The sequence below is a fragment of the Penicillium roqueforti genome (assembly GCF_015533775.1).
Source record: "Penicillium roqueforti strain LCP96 04111 chromosome Unknown scaffold_16, whole genome shotgun sequence".
NCBI classification, from domain to species: domain Eukaryota; kingdom Fungi; phylum Ascomycota; class Eurotiomycetes; order Eurotiales; family Aspergillaceae; genus Penicillium; species Penicillium roqueforti.
The window spans coordinates 481639-494795 of record NW_024067580.1 but is presented as its reverse complement, the minus strand read 5'-3'; the positions used below and the strand labels follow the sequence as shown (position 1 = coordinate 494795).

The window sequence follows — 13157 nt, the reverse complement described above, 5'->3', positions numbered from 1 at the left end:
GAAACCGAATACAAAAGTACCATTTGAAACGCGGGGCTATGCGGAGTACCCGCCCGGAGTACCCGTAACGGAATATCCGGGGGCCCACTTCTGACAAATCCAAATTCGCAACCTTTGGAAAGAAGACGGGTATCCTTGCAACCCTATCTCGCCCCTTGGATTTCGTTATTTCTTTTAGTTCTTGATCATTTTGATTCTTTTTGTAACCATCATGCCGCCATTTTGCAAGATTGCTGTAATACAGCTGTATGTTAAGGCAAGATTACATCCACAATTCTTCAGAAATGGAAAATGCAAGACAACCATATTATTATTTCAGTGTCTGACACATGACCTTCTAGCCCCTCAGGCCCGAGGATAACTTCGCTCGCGCTGTAAACTTCATTCGTGAGGCTGCAGCTCAGGGATGTCAACTCGCTGTCCTGCCTGAATTTCACTTGACGAACTGGATCCCCACAGACCCCCGCTTTGCCTCGTTGTGTGAGGATTGGGAGGTCTATTTGCATCGATATCAGGCCTTAGCGAAAGAATGTAATATCTGCATTGTCCCTGGGTCCATCGTCCGACCCGTATCTGCATCTTCAGCACACGTCACAGAGATAAACAAGTCCGACCAGAGACCCACGACACCCATTTTGGAAAATGCTACCTTCTTCATCTCCAATACTGGGGAGATACTAGGCTCATACATTAAAAAAAATCTGTGGGGCCCAACTGAGCGAGCTTACCTTCGCTCTTCCGGCGACAGCCCCCACCAGGTCATCCAAACCCCCCTAGGTCCGGTCGGTCTGCTAGTTTGCTGGGACTTGGCCTTCCCCGAGGCATGGCGGGAGCTCACGTCCAACGGTGCGAAGATTATTATTGTTCCCACTCTGTGGACCCGCAGCGGTGCATCCGAGGCGGGCCGTCGGCAAAACCCGTCCGCGCCGTCCCTGTTTCTGGACAGCATTTTGACAGCACGCACATTCGAAAACACCTGTGCCGTGGTCTTTGCCAACGCAGGCGGACCACCGGGCAAGAACTACTGCGGTCTTTCCCAAATCACGATTCCATATGCCGGCCCATTGGTCCGTTTGGGTACCTCCACCGAAGGAATGGGGGTGGCCACCCTGGATATGGCAGTGTTGGAGGATGCGGAGGAGAACTACGGGATCCGGGCGGATATGGCGGATCCTGCCTGGTGTTACAAGCATACGCAAAGAACTCTCGCTGAAGTTACCAAAGGAAAGCTATAGACGAGATGACTGGCTCATATCAGAACATCATCGAAATTTGACTCTTGAGCACGATAATTTCTGTATCCAGCCTCTAGCCCGCAACTTAGACAAGAAATTGAGATTTTTTATGTGAAATTGCATACTTATCATTAACAATGAGAGGACGCCTTGCATGCCGGATCAAAACTACAATTCCCTAGAGGTGTCCTCTAATCAAGATAATTACCCTGCATGTCGTCCACTCATGCAGGGCCCACTTCGGGCATCCGCAATTGCGCCCATTTGATGCTACTCTGCAGTGAATGTAAGATTGTCATACCGTACTCGTACGCTAAGTCGTGATCCCTGCTTTTCGATGTATTATGTGGGAAGAAGATAAGACATTTTACCACTGGATGTTTAGGGCCTAGATGCGCTATGTTTTCGTATGCTACCTTACTAAAAGATGACATGCATACCTAGTTACCATAATCTTATTCGGAACATTCTCGTTGTTTTGCATGGTCCTTATGTAGAAAGGACCGTTTAACCCTCCGGGACTACGATCGCCCCATCTGTCGCGCATAGAAACTATATTCCTAGAAGCTTCATGCATGGGTACCTAGTGTCAAGTTATCCTCCTATCTAATAATATTATAGGTGTAAGCCAGGCTGTGCTCGGACAATTACTCTAGACTGGGCCAAAGTTTCCTCATAGGTGTGTGTATACAGCACAATAATCCGCTCATTCATTCGCCACATCAATATACTCCACAATCTGATCTGCTTGCTATAGTTTTTCATCCCTTCCAGACCATCATGAGAGATTATTGTCAATTCTAGCTACAATCCTCGTGCTGGAATCGCGCCTTCATCGGACAAATGTCCACACCGGGATTCTGATCCCCCTCCGGGAACGGTCGTTGAATAGTGTAGCCAACATGATGCGCCATGCGGTCAATCATTGCATTTGACTCGGGAGAATAATGCTGTCATGTCTTTTAGTAAGGATACTATTTACAAGGGCACAAGCATAGTATAACTCACGGGTGCTTCTCTGCGCTCATAGTTCCGAGGAATATCCTCGTCAAGATAGAAAGTCTTGACATCGTCAATGAATAGGGTGGTTCGGCCATGTTTACCAAACTTGCCGAGAACCCCGACCATATTTGTGTATTGGGCACTGCCTTTGTCAGAACGTATGTCTTGAATATTGGGCCTGGGGTAGTTGGGGAGTATTGGCCACTACCTAATACTTACAGTGAGCAAATTGCTCCTTGATTGCCAAAGATGAAGTCCGGGTTCTCGATTTTACTTTGGTTGTGGCGTAGGTGATGGTGCTCCGCCATATCCTCTAGGGACAAGGTTTCGCCATCCTTGGAGAAGGACAACAGGGACTCGAAGAGAGTCATGTTGATGTTAATGTTGTCACCCACTGCGCGGTCATTGCGGGTTGGTGCGGCCGGGCAATTAATCACGTATTGAACATGGTCATCCTAGAAAGACTTATTAGTGTCTAGCACGAGGGAACCAGGGGGAGCTATGGGTATCATGCATTGAAGTAATCCAAATCAATCGTTTCAGGCCATCCATGCATTGCAAAAGTTGGCGCCAGCACTAACATACTCTACCCCCACAAGTCAGCAGGAATACGAATGCGAATTATACTTTGATTTCGGGGGAAAGAGGTTTTCACATTGTCATCCCCGAAGTTCCACACTCGGCGAACTGCGTGCGCTAGCTCAGCATAAGTGATATTTCTTCCGGACCGATTGATATATCCGCGGTTTGCCAACGAATTCACGGCCGGACAAGATGAGCGACGGTAGCTCCCATCTGGGCCGGAGCCATTGAGATGCTTTTCGTAGAAATGAATGGATCCGTCAATGATGAAGGGCTGCTTCTCGGGGAGAATATGAGCGGGAATTGGGACGAACGGCTCGTTCAAGCCAAACCCTCGGTCATTGTCATCACGAAGGACTTGCTGCTGGTGATATCTAGCAGCTTGGTCCCAGTCAAATCCGCCGGGATAGCAGTAGACAACGGTAAGCCACAAACAGATAATGGCGACAAGATTCATTGTTTTGGTGATTAGATGGGAGAATCAATGAGAGAGCAATCTACGTTTGTTCAAGGAGACATGCACCCATTCTTGTAATTACCCTTGATTTAAATGACAACATTCTAGTGTATCGGGGAAGGGACTCTATTAGGAACCTTGCCTTACCTTGTGCATTGTGTGCATGGCTGGCAGGGTAGATAATGTACGGGAATAAAAATTCATTTTTCTTTATCTTGTTCAGACAGACGGCTCAATTGGGCAAATATACTTGACCTCGTAATAATCAGAAGGCTTACTTACAGCATCATGCATTTAATTTGGACGGTGGAGGACTGCTAGATGTTGAGTCGTCCAGCTGGGCCCACACTAGTAATTCGTCATAGATCGGAGTAAACACGGCCGTTCACGAGAGCGGAGATATGTAGAATGTCAGAAAATAGAAGGCATGAGTTTCACTGGGGCTGATTGTGAGGGCGGGACTTACGTTCAAGTCAAGGAATGAATATAGATGTCGGTGATTCCCATCAAAAATGTCAAGTTCCTGCTTTCTTTTCCGACAACGACATTGATTCTCTATATAAAATGACACTCTTCCCTATTTATAAGCTTTTGCTATCATTCCTCTATATTGGCAATGCTGTTGCTTGGCCAATTATTTCCGTTCAGTCGGTTCTGAAACCTTTCGCTGCACTTCCCGACGACAATGGTCCTAAGTACAGCCTTCCAATGTTTGACACCAGGTCCTGGGAAAGAGTAGACGAGATTCGTCTAGCTCGAGCAGGATATATCTATGGGCCCCCTTTACTCGGAAACACATCCTTCTTCCCTACCGGGGTTCTGGGAGAAGCAATGGTAGCCCGAGACAGGGTTGCGTGGTTCAAAGATGTGGAATATGTCACCAACAACGTCTACCTTGAGTTGGACAAGGCCGCTGCAGCACTGATTAAGGTATACCGGCAGAAGTCCCTTTGTCTAAAATGGGCCCTAGCTAATCATATAAGGTGGGGGGCATACAATCACTCTCTAGCTATGAGATTCTTTACAAAGATCAATGGGCCTCCTCACTCCCGGACGGTGTATCCCCCGGGATGCTGACCAACTGGACCCAAGATCTGCTTTTCTCCATGGAGAGGCTTTCTACTAATCCCTACGTGGTTCGACGCCTACATCCCAGAATTGGCAGTCTCCCTTTTCCAGTAGAAGATGGGGTGGTGCAACACCTGGCTGAGGGTCGAACACTGGCGGATCTACACCAGGAAGGACGTCTCTTCTATGCTGACCATTCCTATCAAGCCCCTTACCCCAAGACTCCTGGGCGCTGGACAGCCGCTTGTACCGCGTATTTCTATATCCATCCTGGATCTGGCGATTTCCTTCCATTGGCTATCAAGACTAACATGGGGAAAAACCTTACATATACGCCACGGGACGACGCAAATGACTGGCTTTTCGCCAAAATGGCCTTTGGCATGAACGATCTCTTCCATTCCCAGCTATACCATCTAGCAAATACACATGATGTCGCTGAGCCCGTGCACCAGGCTGCCTTGCGAACCATGAGCTCGCGGCATCCTGTCCGTGGATACCTTGACCGCTGTATGTTGCTCTCCCTTCGGCGTTTCAAAATTCAACGCAGCTAATTATTCAAAGTAATGTATCAGGCATATGCGGTTCGACCCATTGGTGAGGAATTCCTTTTCAATGAAGGCGGTTTCTACGACAGCTCCTTCGCGGTTCCAAACTGGGCCGGCAAGAAGTTCGCAACAGACGCCTATTGGGAGCACGCGGGTCACTTCCGGTCCACGAATTTTTATCGGGATTTCGCAGACCGTGGTCTTCTAGATTGCGCGTATGGGCCTCCGCTCCGCTCCTTCCCATTCTATGAGACTGTGGCACCCATGGTGCAAGCCATCGAAGACTTCACTCGTTCTTTCGTGGAATATTCCTACCCCAAGAGCAGTCTGATGGGCAGCGACCACGAACTACAAGCCTGGATCATGGAGGCCACCAGTGAGGCTCAAGTCATTGACTTTTTCCCTGCCCCATTATTCGCGCGCGAGGATCTTGTCTCGATTCTCTCCCACATGGCATTCCTCTCTGGGATTGCGCATCATGCACTCAATGGTGCGACTGTCGGGGAGGCCCTGGGTGTGCTTCCGTTGCATCCCTCCTCCTTCAACCAGCCACTTCCTGAGACTAAAGGGGGCATCGAATCGCTGATCCCGTGGCTGCATAACGAGACCGAGGCACTGAAGCAAGCTTCGCTCCTCGTCAGGTTCAACCGACCATTGTTGGATGAGCAGAAAGGAAACCTTCCGCATATGTTCTGGGAGACCGAATTCTTAGGCCCGGCTGGAAGCGATCTTCATGCTGCCGAGGGGAAGTTTCGGGCGACGATGTTAGCTATCAGTGAAGAAATCCGGACAAGGCAATTCGACGAGGATGGTTTATCGCAGGGTATGCCTTTTATCTGGCGTTCGATTGATCCGAGGAAGATTCCTTACTACTTGTGTGTGTAGAATGGAGTAAGATTGTGGTCTCTTAGTGAAAATTGGGAGTCTTCAATAAATGAGCTGTGGCTGCAATTTGAACCATCTTGATATTTCCACAAATTCCCACCTCTGCTTCATAGATATAAGGAAGACACGATCAAAAATAGGTCAGCAAGTCAACTACAGCTTGGACTCAGGCTTGCTGATTGCACCCCATGCCTGCTCTACACACTCCGTATACCGCATCGGATCAAAGGGCATGTGTGCACAATGGCCGGTGCCTTTAAAGACGACCTCTTTGACCTTCCACCCCTCCTCCCTAGCCTTCCCTGCATGTTCCCAGACATCCATCCAGTCAGTCAGACGATCCTCTTTCGAGTACATGTAATATATGTATCCCCTAGCTTCGGGGTCGGGTCTCTGAGGCGCAGGGCCGACAGTATCCTTGTCCAGGAGGGTACGACGCATCAGACTCGCTGGGTTTTCGTTTCCACATGCTATCCAGGTGTACAGTAGTACCAATAGACAGTGGACTACCATTGAGCCCACGAATCGAGACGCGGGAGGAAGGGAGAAGACCATTGCATTGTACGACTTCCAGTATGTCCCCTTGGCAGGCGTACTGTCCAGAACCAGCCCTATCAATGGTAGCGGCTTGGAGGCGACCTCACGGAGTATGATCAGAAGTTGGGTTGCGGTGTTGGTACCTCCATTTGAGAAGGTATGCAGTAGGATTCGCGGTGCGTTGTCGTCAGAGCTGGTTTCTGTCTCTGCTAAAGTCTCCAGGACGATGTCTACCACAGGTCGGATCCGGCGACGTTGGCGTGCGTAGCTGCTCACCAATATCGAGACATCAGACTCGATCAACAAAATCCGGGCGTGTGGTGCAATAGACCGATAGAGGTCGGTGTATTTTCCGACATGCTTGGGTGAAGCCCCAAGCCAGGTACAGATAATAATCAATTGGCCAGGAATAGCCTTCTCGGGATTGGAGAGCCAAGTGTTTGCACACAAACGCGTAGATGGCATTACAGACCTGCAAAAGATATTAATGCTCGGCCCTCGGTATGTGACTTGCAGGTGACAAGGATGTCCACATACTGCATGATGACAAATTCGGGGGACTTTTTTCTTTGTTGCTTTTCCGAATCTGGCGCCTGGGGGATTCTCCGACCTGCGAGGAAAAGGGGCGGGCTGGGTATTTAAATATGTTGGATAATTCACTGTTTCTTTTCTCTTTATCTTTATCTCCGCATCTCAAAAAACACGAAATTGGCTATCAATCGCCATGGGGGCCAATGGACCTACGCAGGAGTCTAGTCTTCCCGCTGCGCCGCCAAATGGTGGCCTGGCCGCCTGGTCGGGCGTATTTGCTTCATTTCTTCTGTTCGTCACCACATGGGGATTCTCGACTGCGTTTGGTGCCTTTCAAAGCTACTACCAATCCGACCTGTTGCGCGACAGCTCTCCGTCCCGAATCGCCTGGGTCGGCACCGTCAGTGCCTTTCTACTCATTTCCACTGGGGCTATTGCCGGTCCCCTGTTCGATCGTGGATACTTGCATCATCTGATGATCGCCGGTTGCTTCTTGACTACACTAGGGCTCATGATGCTGAGTTTGTCCACCGAATATTACCAAGTGATGCTTTCGCAAGGAGTGTGTGTGGGCTTAGGCAGTGGTCTGATCTACGTGCCTAGCCTTTCTCTGGTTTCCACCCTCTTTACTACGCGACGCGGTATTGCTGTTGGACTAGTCACCTCCGGCGCCAGTGTTGGTACGGTCATTTGACCCTTCTACTCTTCGTTTTTCTTCGTTCCGATTACCAGGACCAAATCTGACATCGACACAATCTAGGTGGGGTTATCTTCCCCGTCATCTTTATCCGACTTCAGCCGTCAATTGGATTTCCGTGGACAGTGCGTGCTATGGGCTTCATCCAGCTGGCCTGCTCGTGCATCGCCATCCCCCTTCTAATGGCCACCACCAAAGCTCGCCATGGTGCCCCTCGACGGCTCATCCACTGGCATGCCTTTCGGGAATGGAGCTTCAATGCCTACGCGGTCGCCAATTTTTTCATGTTTATGGCCTACTTCATCCCGCTCTTCTACTTGCCCACCTTTGCCTCGGTTGCCCTGCACACCTCCACCGAGCTGAGTTTCTACATGGTTTCAATTCTCAACGCGGGCTCCGCCTTCGGTCGTATCGGCTCCTCCTTGCTCACCCCTCATCTGGGCGCCAGCACTGTTCTGCTCACTAGCGTCCTCGCCTCAGCCGTGATCCTCTTCGGCTGGACAGGTATCCACTCTATCCCCGCTTTCATCGTATTCTGTGTCCTTTTTGGCATCTTCTCCGGGGTATTAATCTCCGCCAACCCATTGGTCATCGCTCATCCCATCGTCTCACCAACACCCTCGGTTATTGGGACGCGCATGGGTATGCAGTGGTTTGCCACTAGTCTGGGGGTTCTGATTGGAGCGCCGATCGCAGGTCTCATTGAGGGCCATGGGGGAGATAACGGCTTCCTTGGATTGCAGATCTTCAGTGGAATGGCAATGATAGTGGGAGCTGCGTTTCTCCTCGTACCAATTATGGCGATTTGGCGTCACGATAAACCCGTTTGAGTGCTTGGGGTTCTTCGTTAACAGATTTTAAAATATAGGTTCCATCCCCAGTTTAACGGGACGACTAGGGAACGGCCGCGTGTCTATCAGTGGAGTTGCATTCGTGCTTATGCGAAGTACAACGCTTGCATACATTTGGTTTATAACCTAACAATACACGCGGTATAAATTTCAGAACGATTCCATACCCGTACCATACCGTACATGACCCTGGACTGGACCCTTACCGTATATCAAAAGAGTGACGTCATCGGCTTCACCTAACCCTAATTGGGATGCATGCCTTCCGCTTGAATCTAGAACACAGAATCTAGATATTACACAATTATAATTCATTGTTTACTCATAAATATGAGGTATATGAGGTAGACTACCCACTAAATGTACATATACTTCTTCATTATACCCGTTATGCTTTTCTGAGCCGTTAATATTCGAGGTGGAAGCTACTTTATGCATTAGTATATCCCAAGTGTCTCTAAGTGATCATACGGATTTTTCATCTACCTTTGACTAGCCACGTCAGCTTTGGAGAGGCTAGATATGCATACATAGAGATTTGGAGCAGAAAATAATTCGTTGGTACGGAGTAAGATCCGTGAATATATGGGCGGGCAGATGGAGCCGTAATTCTAACGGACATTTCTTGATTAGATGGATAGCATTTCTTCCTTGTTGGAGTGGATCAACCACCTCAACGACGGAGAGGCCGATATGCATATGTATGGATATGGAGTAGAAAATAAGTCGTCATCAATTCTCGTGGATATAGGAAGGGTGAGAAGTAAGCGGGATTCCTAACGGACATAAGCCTCGATTTGGTTGATGTTCTGCTTTCCTCGGGCTAATTGGACTGGCTCTCTGAAAGCTAAAGCAAGCACTATGCACATGCAGGAATATGGAGCGGAAAATACGTCGTCAGTAATGCTCGGGGATTTGTCAAAGGGCGGAGGAGGGCCGTATTCCCAACGGACATGACCCTCCATTTGGTTGATGATGCTTTCGTGCTTGGACAAGTAAAGTGGGAATTCACGAGAAAACTCATGAATTTGTGGGGTTTGGTCAAGTAAGTGCTACAGTGCTCACGTTATTAAGGACATAAAAGGATACTCTAGGAACTCCTAGGAATCTTGGACTTTGATCAAATTTTCTCCTACTTCTTCAATCAACCCACTGTAAGGAGTTATAAAAACCATCGCAATGGATTTTTACAAGACTGATGCTGTGGAACTGCTTCTTTCCCCTCGCTTTGTCTCCGCAATTTCCAGGCCAACTGTACTGTTTGGCTTTGCCTGCGCATTCTTACTCTTCCAACTACTACTTTGGACAGTCCGGTACTCTCGCAAGACTACCAAGCCTCTTGCCAATATACCCGGTCCCTCGGGCTGGCCATTGGTTGGCATTGGGCTGGACCTGCCCGCCCGGCCTCGGCAGCTGTTGAACCGCTGGGCGGCGCAGTATGGGGATACATTCAAGGTTCGCGTGGGTTGGTATAACTGGGTGTTCTTTAACAGCCCAGATGCAGTCAAGGAAGTCTTTGATAGACAGGTAATTCCATCCCCAAACACTTGCATCCTTCCCAACAGCACAAGAAGCAGAATTAGATGCTAATTGGCACATAGGCCGCCGTCACATCCGGCAAACCGCCCCTGCCCATCGCACAAGAGTTCTGCCTGAGGGGTGAGGGTGTGCTGCCCATGACTTATAGTACAAAATGGAAGCGGCTTCACGCGTTTCTGAAACAGCTCCTCAACGCCAAGGCATCCGCAGCATTCATCCCAAGCCAGGAGTTTGAAATCAAGCAACTCCTCTGGGATCTCAGCCATGAAGCGAACAATGAGGGGCGCAATAGCACCGACTTCTACAGACATATCCGCCGCATGACCTTTTCCATAGTCATGACATCGGCATACGGGCTCCGAATCCCCAAGTGGGACTGCCAGGAAGTCCGCGACGTCTACGGCAACATGCGAATGCTGTCTATCATTCTGAGTCCTGGAGTCTTCTGGATTGATGTATTCCCACCTCTGAACTGGCTGCCGCGGTTCTTGTTCCCCTCGTGGCCAAAGGCCAAGTTCATGGCTGAAAAGATGCACGGCAACAAAATGAGGCACTGGAACAATCTGAAGGAACGTATCGCCGCAGATAATGCCCCAGAGTGTTTTGCCAAGGACCTCATGGAGTCAAACTACCGCGAATATGGTCTAGAGGAGGAGAGTATCTCATGGTTAGCCAGTGCTGTCCCCGAAGCGGGAGCTGAGACGACCGCCAGCGCGTTGAATGGCATGATCCGGTACCTGGCAATGTTCCCAGAGGCACAGGCACGGGCATTCGAGGAGGTGACGCGGGTCCTGGGTGATGGGCGGATGGCGACCCTGGCCGATGAGCCGGAAATGCCCTACATCAAGGCTGTTATCAAAGAGACTCTGCGGCTATGTCCGGTCGCTACTACGGGGCTTCGGCGCATGGCGGATGGGGACGTACACTACCGCGACCATCAGATTCCTAAGGGTACCATTCTCCTCGCTAATCTGAATGCTCTGCACTGGGACCATGAACGCTTCCCAGATCCCTTTGGCTTCAGACCTGAGCGCTACCTTAATCACCCGCAACGTTCTGCGGTGTATGCCGCAGGTGGTGATATCTTCGCCCGCGACCATTTTACCTTTGGCGCTGGCCGTCGTATTTGCCCGGGGATTCACTTGGCTGAGAATGGGCTCTTCTTGGCGGTGTCCAATCTCATCTGGGCCTATGAATTCCGGTTGCCGTTAGATGATAAGGGAAACGAGGTTCCCTTGGATATCAGCGACGAAGGTTTTATGGAGGGCGCGATCCGAGTGCCGAAGGAGTACTCGGTACGGATTTTAGAGCGTTCCACAGCTCGGTCAGACCTAATACGGCAACAGTGGGATGAGGCGCAGCGAGATGGGTATGTTTTGCGAGGGGTGCATGTTGATGTGAATGGAGGAGTCCGAGCAGCATCAAAGAAGGTTGAGTAGATGTAAACATTGACATCCTATGTGAAGAATTGAGAATTTCTGCATCGAGATAATGGGGCTTGATTTGGGTACTTCTAAGCCGACTTTGATGGTCTAGAAATGATGTAGTTATCCACTCTCTTATTCTAACCATTCTATCCTGTAGGGGTAACTATAGTTACTACTTGGTCGTACGGCGGATTAATATAGTCAAAACCTCATACATCTACGTGCGTGTCGGAGCTCGCTTCAGTACTGTACCGATATCAGCAATACGCTAAATTAGAGGAAGAGCGACTTCCAATCAATTTGCATATAAAAGAAAAGTCACTCATGTGCATATGATGATCCCAATACCTGGAAGAATGGGCATTGGAACTATCATAGTAGAGAGTCATGTAACAAAAGCCAAGGTTCCTGTTTGGGGCCATATTCCAGTCTGACACTTGGTCTCGAGGTCAGGTTGTTATCATTGCCGCACCATATTGAGCATAATTGAACAGCCAAATAACCAACAGTACAAGATTATCATATCTGACAGAGCCACTCTTTCAGTGCATGTCTTGCTCGCACCTCGACTCCATTCTCACGCCAGAAGTGGCCCGCGCCATCAATCATCCGAAACTGGAACTTACTGCGTTCCATATTCACCATTTTATCTGACCATCTCTGCAGTTTCCCAGTAGATGTGAAGGTATCCTGGTCCCCAAACAGTGCCAGAGTATTATGCGTGCTCTGCTGATCTGCTGGACGCGGGCAGGGGATGTGGGGGCCGTTAGGGGTCTCTGTTTTGAGATTCAGCGATAAAGTCGAGAATGCTGTCAGGAATTGGCTAATCGGGGGCAAGAGCGGAGACACGAGAAGATAGGAGATAGATGTCGTCAATGCACCGAGGTCTGGATCGTCGGCCAGACTGTGACTTATTTGAAGTCTCTCCAGGGACAATGCGGCTATCCGTTTTGCTGTGTTCCTAATCTCGTGTATGGGTGTGGCCCTATTTGTAGAGGTTGTCGTTGGCGTGAATTGGAAAAGGCCGAGCATGGTATCAAGGGTCGGTACATGTGACGCAATCAAAGACCCATATGAATATCCACCGAGGATAAGACAAATATCTGAGCTATTTCCTACTCCGTCGATGGCTTTTTGAGGCTTTGAAGGGTCGACTTGTTCCCTCGAGGCCAATACGAGCTTGAGAAAGTGCAGATATTGCAACATGAACCCGTAGAACGACACATAGTCACCAAGCTCGGGCTTTGCAGTCCAGCTTGTTCGTCCTTGGGAGTTACCCGCTCCACTATTTGTTATTCGTTAGCAACTTTGTCGTGGCGGAGTGTTCAATGAATGATTATACCGAAAGTTGAAGGTTCCCAGGATGCAGCCAGCTTGTATAAGCTCACTGCCAATGAAATCGACGACTGGATCATCGTAGCATCCTCCTAGAGTTGCGTATGGGTGCGCGACAATGGCACCGCGGTTGGACCAGGTTGTTGGTGATTCTATATTTTTGAGCGCGGGCGGGAGGTAAATGCGGCATTCGAGTTTGTTGCCATCGTAAACAGATGGAAGGACAAAGGAGAAGCTTGCTGTTGGAAGATCCATGACCAGGTCTAGTTTATTTCATATTGCTTTGTTTTTAGAATGCAAAGCTTACGGTGTGCTGTGCTATGCAGGAAGAGGTCGAGGGGCGAGGTTTCGCTGATCCGCCCACCCTAATAATTCGGAAGACCAACTAGACACAATTTACACATCGTCAAGTACAAGTATGCGAGATACGGGCATATAATGTAACAATCCAATTTATCGATAT

The 13157-nt window shown here is 49.3% G+C and overlaps 7 protein-coding genes across 7 annotated transcripts; 4 read left to right on the top strand and 3 right to left on the bottom strand.

Moving 5' to 3' along the window:
- Positions 1 to 211: 211 nt before the first annotated feature.
- On the top strand, positions 212 to 1235 carry LCP9604111_6312 (carbon-nitrogen hydrolase family protein; the record flags this gene model as incomplete). The annotated part of the gene is made up of 2 exons (XM_039074220.1): positions 212 to 246; positions 350 to 1235. 2 exons carry the CDS (start codon positions 212 to 214, stop codon positions 1233 to 1235), a joined length of 921 nt encoding a protein of 306 aa, XP_038927838.1.
- An 800-nt stretch (positions 1236 to 2035) lies between these two features.
- LCP9604111_6311 (uncharacterized protein) lies at positions 2036 to 3276 on the bottom strand (the record flags this gene model as incomplete). Its single annotated transcript, XM_039074219.1, has 4 exons — positions 2036 to 2185; positions 2244 to 2379; positions 2457 to 2692; positions 2893 to 3276. The coding sequence occupies 4 exons, from the start codon at positions 3274 to 3276 to the stop codon at positions 2036 to 2038; spliced, it is 906 nt and encodes a 301-aa protein (XP_038927837.1).
- A 564-nt stretch (positions 3277 to 3840) lies between these two features.
- LCP9604111_6310 (putative arachidonate 5-lipoxygenase) lies at positions 3841 to 5777 on the top strand (the record flags this gene model as incomplete). Its single annotated transcript, XM_039074218.1, has 3 exons — positions 3841 to 4206; positions 4260 to 4854; positions 4909 to 5777. 3 exons carry the CDS (start codon positions 3841 to 3843, stop codon positions 5775 to 5777), a joined length of 1830 nt encoding a protein of 609 aa, XP_038927836.1.
- A 153-nt stretch (positions 5778 to 5930) lies between these two features.
- LCP9604111_6309 (TMEM53 family protein) lies at positions 5931 to 6856 on the bottom strand (the record flags this gene model as incomplete). The annotated part of the gene is made up of 2 exons (XM_039074216.1): positions 5931 to 6786; positions 6852 to 6856. The coding sequence occupies 2 exons, from the start codon at positions 6854 to 6856 to the stop codon at positions 5931 to 5933; spliced, it is 861 nt and encodes a 286-aa protein (XP_038927835.1).
- A 182-nt stretch (positions 6857 to 7038) lies between these two features.
- On the top strand, positions 7039 to 8372 carry LCP9604111_6308 (putative MFS monocarboxylate transporter; the record flags this gene model as incomplete). Its single annotated transcript, XM_039074215.1, has 2 exons — positions 7039 to 7525; positions 7606 to 8372. The coding sequence occupies 2 exons, from the start codon at positions 7039 to 7041 to the stop codon at positions 8370 to 8372; spliced, it is 1254 nt and encodes a 417-aa protein (XP_038927834.1).
- Positions 8373 to 9572: 1200 nt separating this feature from the next.
- Positions 9573 to 11371, top strand: LCP9604111_6307 (cytochrome P450; the record flags this gene model as incomplete). The annotated part of the gene is made up of 2 exons (XM_039074214.1): positions 9573 to 9920; positions 9995 to 11371. The coding sequence occupies 2 exons, from the start codon at positions 9573 to 9575 to the stop codon at positions 11369 to 11371; spliced, it is 1725 nt and encodes a 574-aa protein (XP_038927833.1).
- Positions 11372 to 11878: 507 nt separating this feature from the next.
- On the bottom strand, positions 11879 to 12949 carry LCP9604111_6306 (uncharacterized protein; the record flags this gene model as incomplete). The annotated part of the gene is made up of 2 exons (XM_039074213.1): positions 11879 to 12644; positions 12702 to 12949. The coding sequence occupies 2 exons, from the start codon at positions 12947 to 12949 to the stop codon at positions 11879 to 11881; spliced, it is 1014 nt and encodes a 337-aa protein (XP_038927832.1).
- Between the last annotated feature and the right edge of the window lie 208 nt (positions 12950 to 13157).